General features: G+C 46.1%; 3 protein-coding genes across 3 annotated transcripts in view; all 3 read right to left on the reverse strand.

Moving 5' to 3' along the window:
- Positions 1-8,830, reverse strand: part of fanca (FA complementation group A) — an 88,648-nt gene extending 79,818 nt beyond the window's left edge. The window contains 5 exon segments of the mRNA XM_079603422.1: positions 4,810-4,905; positions 5,003-5,145; positions 5,246-5,309; positions 6,789-6,898; positions 7,468-8,830. Of these exon segments, the coding sequence (XP_079459548.1) occupies positions 4,810-4,905; positions 5,003-5,145; positions 5,246-5,309; positions 6,789-6,898; positions 7,468-7,522 (468 nt within the window). The 5' untranslated portion in view covers positions 7,523-8,830.
- A 3,376-nt stretch (positions 8,831-12,206) lies between these two features.
- Positions 12,207-14,178, reverse strand: slc10a3 (solute carrier family 10 member 3). Its single transcript, XM_079603413.1, has one exon. It carries the CDS (start codon positions 13,814-13,816, stop codon positions 12,452-12,454), a length of 1,365 nt encoding a protein of 454 aa, XP_079459539.1. The 5' UTR covers positions 13,817-14,178; the 3' UTR covers positions 12,207-12,451.
- Positions 14,179-15,202: 1,024 nt separating this feature from the next.
- chmp1a (charged multivesicular body protein 1A) overlaps positions 15,203-16,343 on the reverse strand; it is a 12,297-nt gene continuing 11,156 nt past the window's right edge. Inside the window, exon 7 of the mRNA XM_079603420.1 lies at positions 15,203-15,941. Within this exon, the coding sequence (XP_079459546.1) occupies positions 15,920-15,941 (22 nt within the window). The 3' untranslated portion in view covers positions 15,203-15,919. The remainder of the gene's footprint in view (positions 15,942-16,343) is intronic.

Here is a 16,343-nt window from a genome sequence, read left to right on the forward strand (position 1 = left end):
ATCCAAACTTCTGCGTCAATTCGCGCCGCGTTAACCAATCAGGAGCCTGCTTGCTGCGGTCACGTGGTGAAGTGACGAGGTAAACGGGGGCAGGCCCACTTTTCAGATTATAATGTCATTTTAAATGTTTAGCCTCAATAAATTATTTTGTAATGACTAAATGCCTGCATGAAAGAAGGAATGACATTGTTCAGATGTTAACTATGAATGTGACACTGAACACTTGCAGTCATAGGCTACATTTCTGAATGAGATGAAGAAAAACTCACATAATTATAGGAGTCGTTTGACCGACGTTATAACGAGTCATTAAAGGTAGGGTAGGTCAGAATTGTCTAAAAAAAACTTTTATTCAAATTTGTTTAAACTGTCTTTATATACCAATGCATAATTAAAATGTAAGTACTCTGATAAAAAGAGTATAAAAATCGAGTGACTCTAGACCGTTTCATCTTCATTAAACACAACTCATTAATTCCATTCACTCCCACCTGAAAACGGGTGCGCGACTGCGCGCACGTGGGCAGAGCCAGTAATAACGGCGGTAGTCATGGCGACGTCGAGTGACAGTCGCGCAAGCCAATCCTGTGATTCGTCCCGAATGGAAATAATGAGCTGTGTTTAATGAAGATTAAACGGTCTAGAGTCACTCGATTTTTATACTCTTTTTATCAGAGTACTTACATTTTAATTATGTATTGATATATATAGAAAGTTTAATCAAATTTGGTAAAAAGATTTTATATAAATCCTACCTACCCTACCTTTAATGTATTTTAACGTATATGTTTCATATAATAGAACCGAAGCTATAGATTGTGAATTTAAACATGTCTGGTTTACCAGCGGCAGACGTCAGGAGCACTAGCCGTGGTGCGGCGGCTCCAGCGGGTTACATGAGCGCTGATCGCCCGCTGATCGCCTGGATCTCACAACTCCGAAACGTCAGATCACATTTTTTAAACAAGCGCTATCTTTATAAATAAACCACAGATTTGAGATTTAAACAACTACATTCTTGACTGAACAACTCTTAAAAATACATTTCGTGACACAATAACAATAGTATTTTTAAATTTCGCAGCCTTTCTTGCAAACAGAACCGCCTAGCACTGGCCCCTCCCACAAGAAGCGGATTTCGTCTCGGACGCGCGTCAATTTCGAGCAGGCGCGCGTCACTGCTACAGAGCGGCAAAGATCGCGCATCAGGCTGAAATGTAGTGACAAAACCCATTTCATGAACGCTCTCATTCTCAGAAGTCCCAGCGGCAGATGAAGCCACAAGACCCTGCAGCCTGAGGTATGTACAATGTTGTACTTTAAACTGTGACAGACAGTTCATTAGAGAGAGAGAGAACGCGCTCACATGGAGACTGAGTTCAACTCACAGTCTGACTGGGTGTAAAATTGCTCGTTCACATTCACTCTGAACCCGAGAGACGTGATGTGCGCGAGCACACGGCAGGAGTCCTGCAACACTTCTCCTTCGATTCGGCTATTATGAGCCAATCGTCTATGCATGTCAGAATCCTCAGACCAGACATTCTCATAGGTGCTAACCCGCCTCCGCACAGGCAGAAGCACCGGGGCTTAACGAGAGCCCTAACGGCACAACCGGGAATTCGTAACACGTGCTTCGGTGGGCGAAACGAAGAAACTTCCTGTGTGGCGGATAAATGCTTATGTGGAAGAAAGCATCTTTCAGATCGACCGATGTGAACCAGTCGTTTCGTTTTATGGCGCGGGCGAGCGAGCCATGAGTTAACAATTGTATTTCCTGTTTGTTCAACACACGGAGGTCCAAGATTGGCCAGAGAGAGCTGTCCTTCTTTGGGACCAGGAAATAACGAGAATAAAATCCCTGATTTATCAGATCGGCGGGCACCACCCGAATCGCTTCCTTGTTTAGGAGGGAAGATATTTCCTCTTTCAGAATGTGTGTGGCGCTCTCCTCCGTGTGAAGAGAGAGCGCTGTTGAAAAGCAGGGGTTTCATTACAAACTGCAGTCTGTAGCCCTGCACCATAGTACGCGTCACCCACTCGGGAGCCGAAACCGTTTGCCAAGCGAGTGTTCCCATCCGAGCCGCAGCGGAGCTGTGTATGCCCAACTGGCTCATTTGTGATGCAATGGTGCCCTCTAGTGGACGAACTAGGGACGACATGCAGGGGTTCAAAGAGATTTTCTCTCTCTGCAGTGAGATGCTTTCTCTCTGCGGAGAGACGTCCTCTCGCCGTAACAAATTCATTTGATTTGTTTGTTGTATTGTGTTTTGTGTTGGGGAACACTGGGGCCGAAGCCTTTATTAACTGGGTGAGGGGAACACAGTATGTGCGGTGTGGTGACACTGCTTTTGAACTTTTCCTCACAACAGACTCCCTGAACGTGGGGGAAGAACACACAACGTCCACTGAACACATGGGCTGGGCAGCCGACCCCTCCATAAGAAACCCTCCGTCTCTTGAACAGGGGCTCTAGGGCAGGAGGCCGAAGAGCTTGCGGCTCGTGAACGCTGACTTCATGGCAAATGCGCAGGGGACACCTGGCGTGAGCCGCCTTCCTGGGGAGGGGTAATATGAAAGAGTCGTCTTCCTTTTTCTTGTCGCATTGTTGCTGCATCAATGCGATGGCGGGGCCAAAGAGAGCATTATTAACGGTAATGATCTCCTTCCACAGCGCGGGTGAGGGGGATCCCTTGTCCAACTGGCATAAGTCATCCAATATCTCCGCCGGGTAAGCGGAGAGGAGGGAGGAAACATTCAGGGCCCTGACAGCCAAGGCCGAGGATCGCACAGAGGCAGAAAAGCAGTCCACCCGGTTAGGCAAGACCGGCTTCGGGGAAGCGAGCAGCGCCCTGGACTGGGTTGAGGTGCCTGGCGATCGATGGCCGATTCTTTAACAATTTTCTTGTCGATTCCTGATAGCACTGTGTGGAAAAAAGTAGTCATGCTTTTTGGGCAAAAAAAACAAAAGGTTATTCATTAAAATGAATCGGTTCAAAGGAGTGCTTAGTTCACGAATTGGACGTGTCATTATCGGACGTGTACGCGGTGTTTCCCGGCAGTTAGGACATCCCACAAGAGTTGTGTCAACACAGAAAACATTTCATCACTGGATAGGTTTTTTCGTTTATTTAAAGTGAGGTTTATGACAGCTGAATGTGCCGAACGCTTTTCAGAGAAGATAAGGTATTTTAGCATTTCACACCCAGAGGTCATTAAGGAAAATAAATCTGAACGCTCCACATGAACTTTGGTCTTCCGACCTTTTACGTGCGAGGGAGAGAGAGCAAGACAGCGCTCAGTTAGGAGACGGTGAAGGCTTGTTTATACTTTCGTCTGGCTCCGAAGAGAAAGAGTGCGCACTCTCTCTCTCTCTCTCTCTCTCTCTCTCTCTCTCTCTCTCTCTCTCTCTCTCCCTCTCTCTCTCTCTCTCTCTCCCTCTCTCTCTCTCTCTCTCTCCCTCTCCCTCTCTCTCTCTCTCTCTCTCTCTCTCTCTCTCTCTCTCTCTCAGGTAAACATGATCCCTGTCACAAGCGCAGCTCTTCATCTACATTACTCACAGATCAAATAAGACTTTGGCAGGACAAAATCAATTTTCAATTCCCATCCCTACGCAAGACCGAGATCGAGCGGGTCGCTCCAGTTGTGCCTCGTGTGCTTGGCGCACGCTGGGAGGACGGGGAAGAGTTGTTTCCTCGGACCGGTAGGGGGTCCCAGCACTGTCCCGTCATAAATGTCCCTTTCCTGGCCGTGGCGCTCTGTGGAGCCGGACACTCAATGTTGAGGCGAGCCGCCGCTCGATAACACACTTCCAGGAGGATGGACTGAGGCAAGGCCGCGGGGGCGTTGGCCTGGGGAACGCCAGATGGTGGGATGGCCTCCTCGTCCGAGACCCCAAGAAGGCCCGTCGTCATCACCAGAGCCGGTAGGTTCGTCGGCGAGCGGGAGGTTGCCTGTGAAGATGTCCTCTTCGGGGAGCGCAGGATTGGGCTGCTCAGCCCAGATAAGTGAAGTAGCGCCCCGGGAAGCGCGCTGTCGTCACCGTGTCCCCCATCGGAGTCAGGAAAGCCGAGCTCGACACACTGGGTGGCGGCAATTTTAAGGCGGTTTACTTTAAGTTTTTCCGGCAGCATCAGACAATGTCTGCAGTTCTCCGGGTTCCAAAGCCTCTTCCGCGTGCTTAAGGCCCAAGCAGACCAGAGAAGGTCCTTCACCACAATCAGCGCACCACACGCGGCCGGGCAGGCTGTGATAGGCTGTCCCCGGGAGAAGCGGCAGATTTAGAAAGCGACATACCGGCAAAAAATCAGTGCGGACAGCCGTGGAAAGGTAAACAGGTGAGAAGACACGAGAGCGTGGGCGGCTCAGAAGCAAACACAGCTAACCTACGTAGACAAACAACTGCCACGCCTGGCGGAGGCGGATCTGGCGATTAGTCCTGCAGACACTCAAGGTGAGCCGAACTGTGTAGCGCAGAGATCGCAAGAAGCGAATGTCAACTGGAGAACAGTAGCGCATGCAGGCTTTATATGCCCTCAGGTAAGGGGGCGGGGCCTCACCTGCGCACCTCTGTCTGTCCTCCAGACTTGTACGGATGGCCTTCCATAGGTGGGTCTCGAACACGAGATGATGATAGAGAACAAGTTTCGGCCCAGTTATCAGCCTTTACAACCAGTGGAGACCAGGAGGACATCCTTACGAGGCGGTGCTTTAATATATCAATATAAGTGAAGCAGTCACAAGTATAACCAAACCTGTATACTCACACACACACTCTCACAGAAAACACACACACACACACACACTCACCTGCAGCTTCCAGTATTCCTGCCAGAAGAGTTCAGGGCTGAATATCCCAGCAGACATCAGCGCTCGAGCGGACTTCACTAACACGCACACATCAGTCTGATGATAAAACACACACACACACACACACGTCATGTACGGACATATCCATCAGAATCTGAATAATTTGTATCAGTCAGTCCTTCATGCAACACACCCTCTGTTCAGCGTTCAGTAGCACACGGTGTGTGTCAGCTTGTGTGTGTGAGATCAGGTCCCGGATGGTCCCAGTCAGAACGGTGGCGGCCAGCAGCGCGACTGGAACCTGCATCTGCTCCGACCGGCTGCGCAACTCGTCCGCTGAGCGACAACACAACACAACATCAGGACAGGCACTCCCATCAGCAGACACACACTGATCACTCAGAGGCGTTAGTGTGTGTATCAGGACGAGTCTCACCCAGAACTGACGACTGCAGATCTTCAACTCCGTCACAGCTCAGGTCTCTGATTGGACCATGTGACTGACAAACACACCATCCGTGAAATCACACAATGCTTTTCACTTTATGACTGTAAAATAACACTGTGTTGTGGGTCTGTGTCTGTACCGGTGTTGTGTACTGGGACTCACTGTGGTCTCCAGCAGCAGTTGTGTGTGTGTGTGTCGGTGTTGTGTGTCGGAGTTGTGTACTGGGACTCACTGTGGTCTCCAGCAGCAGTTGTGTGTGTGTGTGTGTGTCGGTGATGTGTGTCGGTGTTGTGTACTGGGACTCACAGTGATCTCCAGCAGCAGTTGTGTGTGTGTCGGTGTTGTGTGTCGGTGTTGTGTACTGGGACTCACTGTGGTCTCCAGCAGCAGTTGTGTGTGTGTGTGTCGGTGTTGTGTGTCGGAGTTGTGTACTGGGACTCACTGTGATCTCCAGCAGCAGTTGTGTGTGTGTGTGTCGGTGTTGTGTGTCGGTGTTGTGTACTGGGACTCACAGTGATCTCCAGCAGCAGTTGTGTGTGTGTCGGTGTTGTGTGTCGGTGTTGTGTACTGGGACTCACAGTGATCTCCAGCAGCAGTTGTGTGTGTGTCGGTGTTGTGTGTCGGTGTTGTGTACTGGGACTCACAGTGATCTCCAGCAGCAGTTGTGTGTGTGTCGGTGTTGTGTGTCGGTGTTGTGTACTGGGACTCACTGTGATCTCCAGCAGCAGTTGTGTGTGTGTCGGTGTTGTGTGTCGGAGTTGTGTGTCGGTGTTGTGTACTGGGACTCACAGTGATCTCCAGCAGCAGTTGTGTGTGTGTCGGTGTTGTGTGTCGGTGTTGTGTACTGGGACTCACTGTGATCTCCAGCAGCAGTTGTGTGTGTGTCGGTGTTGTGTGTCGGAGTTGTGTGTCGGTGTTGTGTACTGGGACTCACAGTGATCTCCAGCAGCAGTTGTGTGTGTGTCGGTGTTGTGTGTCGGTGTTGTGTGTACTGGTGTTGTATGTACTGGTGTTGTGTGTACTGGTGTTGTGTGTACTGGTGTTGTGTACTCAGACTCACAGTGATCTCCAGCAGCAGTTGTGTGTGTGTCGGTGTTGTGTGTCGGTTTTGTGTGTTGTGTGTCGGTGTTGTGTGTCGGAGTTGTGTACTGGGACTCACAGTGATCTCCAGCAGCAGTTGTGTGTGTGTCGATGTTGTGTGTACTGGTGTTGTGTGTCGGTGTTGTGTGTCGGTGTTGTGTGTCGGTGTTGTGTGTCGGTGTTGTGTGTCGGTGTTGTGTGTCGGTGTTGTGTGTCGGTGTTGTGTACTCAGACTCACTGTGATCTCCAGCAGCAGTTGTGTGTGTGTCGGTGTTGTGTGTTGGTGTTGTGTACTCAGACTCACAGTGATCTCCAGCAGCAGTTGTGTGTGTGTCGGTGTTGTGTGTTGGTGTTGTGTACTCAGACTCACAGTGATCTCCAGCAGCAGTTGTGTGTGTGTCGATGTTGTGTGTACTGGTGTTGTGTGTCGGTGTTGTGTACTCAGACTCACTGTGATCTCCAGCAGCAGTTGTGTTGTGTTCTGGTTTCTGATCAGCAGACTCACGCTGGATTCCTGGAGCCGCTCCTCATCATCTCTGCGTCTCTTCAGAGATCTGCGCGCTACACACACACACACAATCTCTTCATACACACACTCTCTGAAAGCAGTGGCAGATTGATGTACTACATGTGTGTTAATAATACAGGGATATGATATGAAAGCCCATTTCCGACACATGAGGGAAAAAAAACGTAATTATTATGACATAAATGATACAAAAACCAAATCATGAGATAAAAAGTCAAAATTCTGCCTCTCAATTCTGACTTTTATGTCAAAATTGTCCTTGCATGTCTTATTACTTAGAATGTCATAATTTCGATTTAGTGTCATATTTTGAACTTTCATCCACAAAAATGGCTGCCGGTCATACTTTTTAATCCAATAATATCATAATTTTGACTTTTCATCTAGTAGATATGACTATATATGTCATATGTTCCACTTTTATGTCATAGTTATGACTTTTTCCATGTAAAAATTATGACTTAGCATATTATATTTTCGACATTTCACCTCATAAATATGACTTTCTATGTCATAATGTGGACATTGTGTGTCATTACTGTGAGAATGCTGGTGTTGTGTGTCCGGAAGGGGTGTGTGTGTGTGTAGAGTTGTGTCTCACCGAGCAGAGCCGTAATGGCGGAGGAGTGTGTGGAGTGGTCCGCGCTGCAGAACATGCTAAGATAAACACACTCAGTCTGAGATAAACACTCTATATAATCGATCCCGTGCGGAATTAAACTAACGTTACACATACAACACACACACACGTTCCTCAGCAGATCTGATCTGCACAATCCCGCGCGCTGCACGTCACGGCGCTTACTGGCTGCGAGAGAGCGGAAGAGTGTTTTCATTGGTTGCGAGTCAACCGGCAGCATCCAATCGTTATGGGCGCCTCTGTCGTCAGCCAATCACAGCTGCCGCAGAGCCAGCGTCACACCAATGACAGCGGCAGCTCCGACATGAGTTAATGCAGTGCACGGAAGTCTCTCCGTGAAGACAAACATGTTTTTCACCTCATATTATTTACAATAATCGTATTTGTATCATTATTATCAGTTTGGCTTTTGTTCTAAAATGGTGAATCAGGCAATAAGGAGTTAGATAAAGGCAGTGGTGTAAAGTATTGGTGTAAATGTAATCAGTTACTGTATAAAGTATATTTTTGGCTGTAGAAATACCAATGTTCAATTTTGGCTGTAGTTTCACTGAGTATCAAACATATTAGCAACTTTTACTCTCTACATGACTATATTTTTGAATAAGTAAATGTACTTCTTACTCCAATACATCTGTGTGTTGGTGATTACTTGTTATGGAGTTGCTGTCAGGTTTCTGCGCTTTTACTCCTGTGGAAAATAGATTTATCTTGCTTTGTAAGATGGGCTAAAATCACATTCATAAGACCAGTTGCATACACATAGCCAATGAGTAAAGCCGGTGTCTAAACTTCATGTATCAAATTAGACCAATCAATGTTTTAATGTAATGAAAGAACAACTTGTAGACTATTGTTAGCGGTTAATGCAACGGTGTTTTACACTCAAACCCAGTCTGATGAAATATTCATGTGCATTATTGTCTTCAGCTCATAATGGGTTGTTGTGTGTTACTCTTGTGACGTTAGTGTGATCTACCCTTGTTTATATAAGAAAATATTCTGATTAAATTAAACAAAGCGGTTTGTTGAACTCTCACACACACGTAATCCTGTTATTCCAGTTAGTCGTGAACTGTCAGAGGAGCAGTGACACTACGGGCACAGCTGATGGCGAAACCCTGGACTCGGATCAATATAAACCCGATATCACAGCAGGAGGAAAGAGCAAAGACCACTGGAGTAAAGGTCAGAGTTCACCCACACATCAACACTCACGAACACACGTGAAGAACTTGAACACACCTGAAGAACACACCTTTTCCAAAGTCAATCACAGTTTCAAAGGGACAATAACCCACTCAACTGCAATCAGTGCCCAACCCTCGACACTTTGGACCCCATTGACTTTCACTGTGTGTATGAAGATGAGTAATGAAGAAGAGTAATGAAGAAGAGTAATGAAGAAGAGTAAAGAAGAAGAGTAATGAAGAAGAGTAAAGAAGAAGAGTAATGAAGAAGAGTAATGAAGAAGAGTAATGAAGATGAAGAAGAGTAATGAAGAAGAAGAGTAATGAAGAAGAGTAATGAAGATGAAGAAGAGTAATGAAGATGAGGAAGAGTAATGAAGATGAGGAAGAGTAATGAAGATGAAGAAGAGTAATGAAGATGAAGAAGAGTAATGAAGAAGAGTAATGAAGATGAAGAAGAGTAATGAAGAAGAGTAATGAAGATGAAGATGAGTAATGAAGAAGAGTAACAAAGAAGAAGAAGAGTAATGAAGAAGAGTAATGAAGAAGAGTAATGAAGATGAAGAAGAGTAATGAAGAAGAAGAAGAAGAGTAATGAAGAAGAGTAATGAAGATGAAGAAGAGTAATGAAGATGAAGATGAGGAAGAGTAATGAAGATGAGGAAGAGTAATGAAGAAGAGTAATGAAGAAGAGTAATGAAGAAGAAGAAGAAGAGTAATGAAGAAGAGTAATGAAGATGAAGAAGAGTAATGAAGATGAAGATGAGGAAGAGTAATGAAGATGAGGAAGAGTAATGAAGAAGAGTAATGAAGATGAAGAAGAAGAGTAATGAAGAAGAGTAATGAAGATGAAGAAGAGTAATGAAGATGAAGATGAGGAAGAGTAATGAAGATGAGGAAGAGTAATGAAGATGAAGAAGAGTAATGAAGATGAAGAAGAGTAATGAAGAAGAGTAATGAAGATGAAGAAGAGTAATGAAGAAGAAGAAGAGTAATGAAGAAGAGTAATGAAGATGAAGAAGAGTAATGAAGAAGAGTAATGAAGATGAAGAAGGGTAATGAAGAAGAAGAAGAGTAATGAAGATGAAGAAGAGTAATGAAGAAGAGTAATGAAGATGAAGAAGGGTAATGAAGAAGAAGAAGAGTAATGAAGAAGAGTAATGAAGAAGAGTAATGAAGATGAAGAAGAGTAATGAAGAAGAGTAATGAAGATGAAGAAGGGTAATGAAAAAGAAGAAGAGTAATGAAGAAGAGTAATGAAGAAGAGTAATGAAGAAGAAGAAGAGTAATGAAGATGAAGAAGAGTAATGAAGATGAAGAAGAGTAATGAAGATGAAGAAGAGTAATGAAGATGAGGAAGAGTAATGAAGATGAGGAAGAGTAATGAAGATGAAGAAGAGTAATGAAGATGAAGATGAGGAAGAGTAATGAAGATGAGGAAGAGTAATGAAGATGAGGAAGAGTAATGAAGATGAGGAAGAGTAATGAAGATGAGGAAGAGTAATGAAGATGAGGAAGAGTAATGAAGATGAAGATGAGGAAGAGTAATGAAGATGAGGAAGAGTAATGAAGATGAAGATGAGGAAGAGTAATGAAGATGAAGAAGAGTAATGAAGATGAAGAAGAGTAATGAAGATGAGGAAGAGTAATGAAGATGAAGATGAGGAAGAGTAATGAAGATGAAGAAGAGTAATGAAGATGAAGAAGAGTAATGAAGATGAAGAAGAGTAATGAAGATGAAGATGAGGAAGAGTAATGAAGATGAGGAAGAGTAATGAAGATGAGGAAGAGTAATGAAGATGAGGAAGAGTAATGAAGATGAAGATGAGGAAGAGTAATGAAGATGAAGATGAGGAAGAGTAATGAAGATGAAGATGAGGAAGAGTAATGAAGATGAGGAAGAGTAATGAAGATGAGGAAGAGTAATGAAGATGAAGATGAGGAAGAGTAATGAAGATGAAGAAGGGTAATGAAGATGAAGAAGAGTAATGAAGATGAGTAATGAAGAAGAAGAAGAGTAATGAAGATGAAGAAGAGTAATGAAGATGAAGAAGAGTAATGAAGATGAAGATGAGGAAGAGTAATGAAGATGAGGAAGAGTAATGAAGATGAGGAAGAGTAATGAAGATGAGGAAGAGTAATGAAGATGAAGATGAGGAAGAGTAATGAAGATGAAGATGAGGAAGAGTAATGAAGATGAAGATGAGGAAGAGTAATGAAGATGAGGAAGAGTAATGAAGATGAGGAAGAGTAATGAAGATGAAGATGAGGAAGAGTAATGAAGATGAAGAAGGGTAATGAAGATGAAGAAGAGTAATGAAGAAGAGTAATGAAGATGAGTAATGAAGAAGAAGATGAGGAAGAGTAAAAGAGGAAGAGTAATGAAGAAGAAGAGTAATGAAGATGAAGAAGAGTAATGAAGAAGAGTAATGAAGATGAAGATGAAGAAGAGTAATGAAGAAGAAGATGAGGAAGAGTAAAAGAGGAAGAGTAATGAAGAAGAAGAGTAATGAAGATGAAGAAGAGTAATGAAGATGAGTAATGAAGATGAAGAAGAGTAATGAAGATGAAGATGAGGAAGAGTAATGAAGATGAAGAAGAGTAATGAAGATGAAGATGAGGAAGAGTAATGAAGATGAAGAAGAGTAATGAAGATGAAGAAGAGTAATGAAGAAGAAGATGAGGAAGAGTAAAAGAGGAAGAGTAATGAAGAAGAAGAGTAATGAAGATGAAGAAGAGTAATGAAGATGAAGAAGAGTAATGAAGAAGAGGAAGAGTAATGAAGATGAAGAAGAGTAATGAAGATGAAGAAGAGTAATGAAGATGAAGATGAGGAAGAGTAAATGACTGTGAACTGTCCCTTTAAGGAAGGCGTTGGTCTTGCTCTAGTTTGAGTGACAGCGTGTGCAGAACTCGTGGCGAGGGTTAACTGGCACGTTATTTTAATGTTAATAAAAATACTTTCATAAAGAGCATAATATACATTTCAGAAAGTGTGTTTCCTCTCACATGTGGAATATCTGACAACACGGTGTCCTTGTTACACGCTCATGTAGTTACTGCAGTAATAACTAAATTATGCCTAATTACATCCAATTAATCCTAACCCTGTAGTGTACATTTAGTTAATTATTATAATAACAATAGTTCATTATTACACAGTCCTCAAATGCATAATTACACTGTAACACGGACACCTTAAAATAAAGGGTTACACTGTTACAATGTAAGTAATATTAAGCAACTACATGTACTTACTATAGGGTTGGGTTAGTTGCATGTAATCCTGCATAATGTACTGTTGTTACTATGGTGATTACATGTGTTACGGTACGTTCACACAGGGCTTCAGCGTCAACGCTTGACGTCACCCATTCAAAGTCAATGGGAAGCGTTGACGCTGACGCCCCGTGTGAACGTACCGTAACAGGGACACTGTAAATCAAGTGTACCGTAATATTGATCAGGAGTGACTGAGAGTCCATAACTCGTACCGAAGACACCGCTCCGTCTTGTCAAAAGCATTTAATCATCATTGCGCATGAACAATCAACAGCAACATCTTCTGTAAACGGTACAAACAAACCATCAGTTACAAAATAACAAACAGCAGAATTAGAAAAATATCTGGTTCATCTTCCATAAACACTGTCGTCGTGATGCATTAAAATCTGATTAGAAAAGGCTGAACGTAAGGAGAAGGCCTTTGGTGGAGAGCCGCGTCTGGCAGTGGTGCGTGGCAGTCGTCGCCGGCGTCAGGCGGGGGTGCGCGAGGCAGGCGTTAGGCACAGGCGTCGGTGCGCGGCGTGGGCTAGCACTAGCAGGAGCATCTCCGTCGTGCTGCTGAGCGCTACGAGGAACGGCGCCTGCGAGGCGTAGTCCGCCTCCGCCCGCTGGAACGACAGCTGCATGACGGCCAGCGCCAGGAGACTGTTCTGCACGCCCACCTCGATGCTAACCGTCCTGCGCTGCGGCGCCGCTAGCCCCGCCAGCCGCGCCATCGCCATCCCCAGCAGCAGCCCGAACACCGGCACCGTCACGCCCGCCGCTACGACCGGCGCCCGCACGTGCGCCAGAATTGACGAGCCCATCTGGTAGGCCATGAAGATCCCGCCCACGATTAGCACGAAGCTGAAGGGGCGGATGAGCGTGAGCAGCACGCGGGTGACGGCGGGCAGGCGCAGCTTCACTAGCATGCCCAGCGAGATGGGGATGGCGATGAACAGCAGCGTGCCGAGGATCTTGACGAAGGGCACGTGGAGCGCGGCGTGGACGCCTAGCAGCCAGCCGTAGAACGCCGAGGACAGCGGCATGGCAGCGGTGGCGACCACGGTGGACACGAGCGTCATGCTGATGGCTAAAGTGACGTCTCCGCCTAGCAGCAGGCTGTACAGGTACCCGCCGCCTCCGCCCGGCGCCGAGCAGGTGATCACTAGGCCTAGCGACAGCGCCTTGGGGAGCGCGGCTAACCGGGACAGGCCGTACCCGTACAGCGGCATTATGAGGAACTGTCCCGCGACACCTAGCAGCAGCGGCAACGGCCTCTTCAGCAGCGCTTGCAGAACCTCCACCTCCACCTTGCAGCCGAACGCGCACTTGTTGACGAAGATGAGCGGCAGCAGCGCGAACAGGATGGGGTTCTCCGAGAAGTGCGACAGCCCGCCGGACTCCAGGAGCCGGGCCGCCGGGTCATCCTCGCCTGCCGCCACCCTGATGGAGTAATCGGTGCGCTCCTCGATGAGCACCGGCGCCGAGTCGCGGTCCAGGTCCAGCAGCTGGATGAGCAGCGGAGCCGTTCCAGGAACCCCGGAGCGGATGCTAATCACGTAGCTGTTTGCGGCTCCCGCTCGTCCGCCGTCCGTCACGTTGAGCACGGAGATCACGTCCGGGTCCAGAGACTTCACCCGAACCGTCTGCTTCAGGCTCTCACGACCCTTCCGGCCCCCGGAGCTGCGGTACACGCTGGAGATCACGATCACGCCGCGTGTGTTCTGCGGAAACTCGAACTCCCGCGAGGAGCCGTCTCCGATGTGAAGGTACTGAAGCGGTTTCTGCTCCTGATCTGGATCTTCTGCTTGAGCGATTAACAACAGGCAGCTCAACACGAGCACTGTCTTCATGTCTCCACCATCACCGAGACCCAAACACACAGCAGAAAGCCTCTCATATGATCCTCAGTGAATATCTCTCCTCAGACAACATCTTTAAATCCTCACAGATCTGGTCACGATCGTACAGGTCCGCTTCACAGTCATCTCATGACGGCTGACACCGGAACTCACTGCAGCACGAGCGCCTCACAGATGTTATTTCCGTGTTTGGGGATTGCTATTTCTCAATCCTGAGGATGATCTCGTCATGTTTACGGCTCTCTGTCGCGTTATTTTGCTCTCGTCATCTCTGCTGGTGAATCCGGTCTGATCAGCTCGAGCGGTTACTACGGGCGACTCCCTTCAGGAAAAGGCGATCAGCGGAAGAGCGAGAAAGTGGGCGGGGCCTAGTGGCGCGGAGCCGTCTCTGATTGGTCATTTACGATGAGTTTACGCATTCGTTTTAATGTTTTTACTCTTCACTTCGTATTTCAAATCCAGCGTCTATTAAAGTTTGTTAACGCCACTATGCAAGTATAAAATATGATCCAGACCGTATATGAACCGGTTCAGATGAGGCGTTGGTCACGTGACACGCGTTTTTTTATTCAACGCTGCGAAGATGGACCAATCACAGTGGCTTGTGATTACATTTCGAGGCGTTTTGTTTGATTATTTCAGAGAGACTGCAGAAGCGGATTTGTATTTATCTATCAGGTACCAGTCCTTGAAAAGGGCACTTTTAAACAATTATAGTTTCAGAACACAAATGTCTCCGGTGAAGAATACATGGCCTAGCTCATGTGAGTAAGACTGAGCTGAGGAACGGGCTTCTGGGCAGCGTAGCGCCCCCTGCAGGAACTCCCAGGCGAACTCGACGTCCTCTCCTCCCAGTGGAACTCCTCGGGAAACACGGAAACACCCCGGCTCGTGATCCTACGGAAGCCGACTGACCTCACAAACAAGCCGTAATGCTAGCATATTAATCTTCTAGGGTTGTAAAAGTGTGCCGAGACTCCTGAATACTACAGATACTCAATTTCATGGAATATTTGGACTGATTATTTCATTTTTATATGTTACTGAACTCTTCTAACAGTCATGTGCCATATTATTGTGCAACCGCCATATCATTATTGTTGACATGTTAGTCTATTTATCTTAGAGGGGGAAATGACGCCACCTGTCTGTAATCAACACGTCACTACATAATTATACCTGATTATTCATTCCGAAACACTGAAGATACATTTGATTATTAAGTCCGATTTATGTGTAGAACAGATTATGCACTTAGGGCTCAAATAAATCGATACTTTTATCCAGCAAGGCTACTTTAATCAGAAGTGACAGTAGTTACAAAAATACTGTTCTTTAAAATAATCCTGAAAAACACACGCAAACATTCAGACAAGAAAGATCAAAACATTTATTATGCATTGCATTCACCGAAACATAAAGTAACTGTTATAAAGCATGTGTGTGAACTGGAAAACACACTCCTGACAGATTCACCGCATGAATAACTACAGGAGTAAAGCGCTCTGTCACATCTTCCCCTCGGCACCGTGTGATCAGACTCGTGCGGATCAGGGAACCGCACACCGGGATTGGCCAGATGTGGTTTCCCGACCGCACCGGAACACACTGAATAAGATCCAGCTCTGATATACAAAGACTTTATTGACATGATTGATGAGAAACAGAAATAACCCAGAAGAAACACACCGCGACATACAGACAGGTGTTCCGGTACGATAGAGAGTGTGTGTGTGTGTGTGTGTGTGTGTGTGTGTGTGTGTCAGGAGGCACTGAACGCGAGAAGCACCTACTGTACGTAAGGCATGAGAAAATAACATGTTATGAGCAATAATCCTATGAGCATATCATGTTTAAATAAATATGCGAGTCTAGCAGTGAAACCCAGCAGTTCCCGACAGACGGCGGCAGAAGCTCGGATCCGGATCCGGAGAGAGAGGGAAGCAGTCCCGCTCCTGCCGGAGAGACAGGAGGATGAAGAGCCGGAGGAGAGACAGTGCTCGTGTTCATCATACAGTGTGTGTGTGTGTGTGTGTGTGTGTGTTATAAAAATCAGCCTGTGATAAAGTCCTCCAGCAGGATCTGTGAACGCCGTCAGTTACGTAGAGCCGCCAACCTGCAACACACACACAACAGCATCGGTCACACACACATTCCCCAAACTACTGTGCATATCTGCATCACACGCACGGCTCACACACCCCAGTGCACGTGTGAACACAACTACTGCTTAACTAATGCATACATGACAGTGTGGACAGAGCGGCTGTAAACAGAGGAAGCCTTTATGAGCCCTAAACATCGGCTGAGTGAGCTACTGTTTCTGACACTGCACTGCACACACTCTCACACGGTGTGTGTTACACTGAACAAGATTATAAACACAACACTTTCGTTTTTACACCTATTTTTCATGAGCTGAACTCAAAGATCTGAGACTTTTTCTATGTACACAAAAGGCCCATTTCTCTCAAATATTGTCCACAAATCTGTCTAGCCCTGTGTTAGTGAGCACTTC

The sequence above is a fragment of the Phoxinus phoxinus genome (assembly GCF_949152265.1).
Source record: "Phoxinus phoxinus genome assembly, chromosome: 25".
In the NCBI taxonomy this organism is placed as follows: Eukaryota; Metazoa; Chordata; class Actinopteri; order Cypriniformes; family Leuciscidae; genus Phoxinus; species Phoxinus phoxinus.

Coding starts and splice junctions, on each gene's coding strand:
- slc10a3 (XM_079603413.1), bottom strand. CDS start 13,816: ATGAAGACAGTGCTCGTGTTGAGCTGCCTGTTGTTAATCGCTCAAGCA.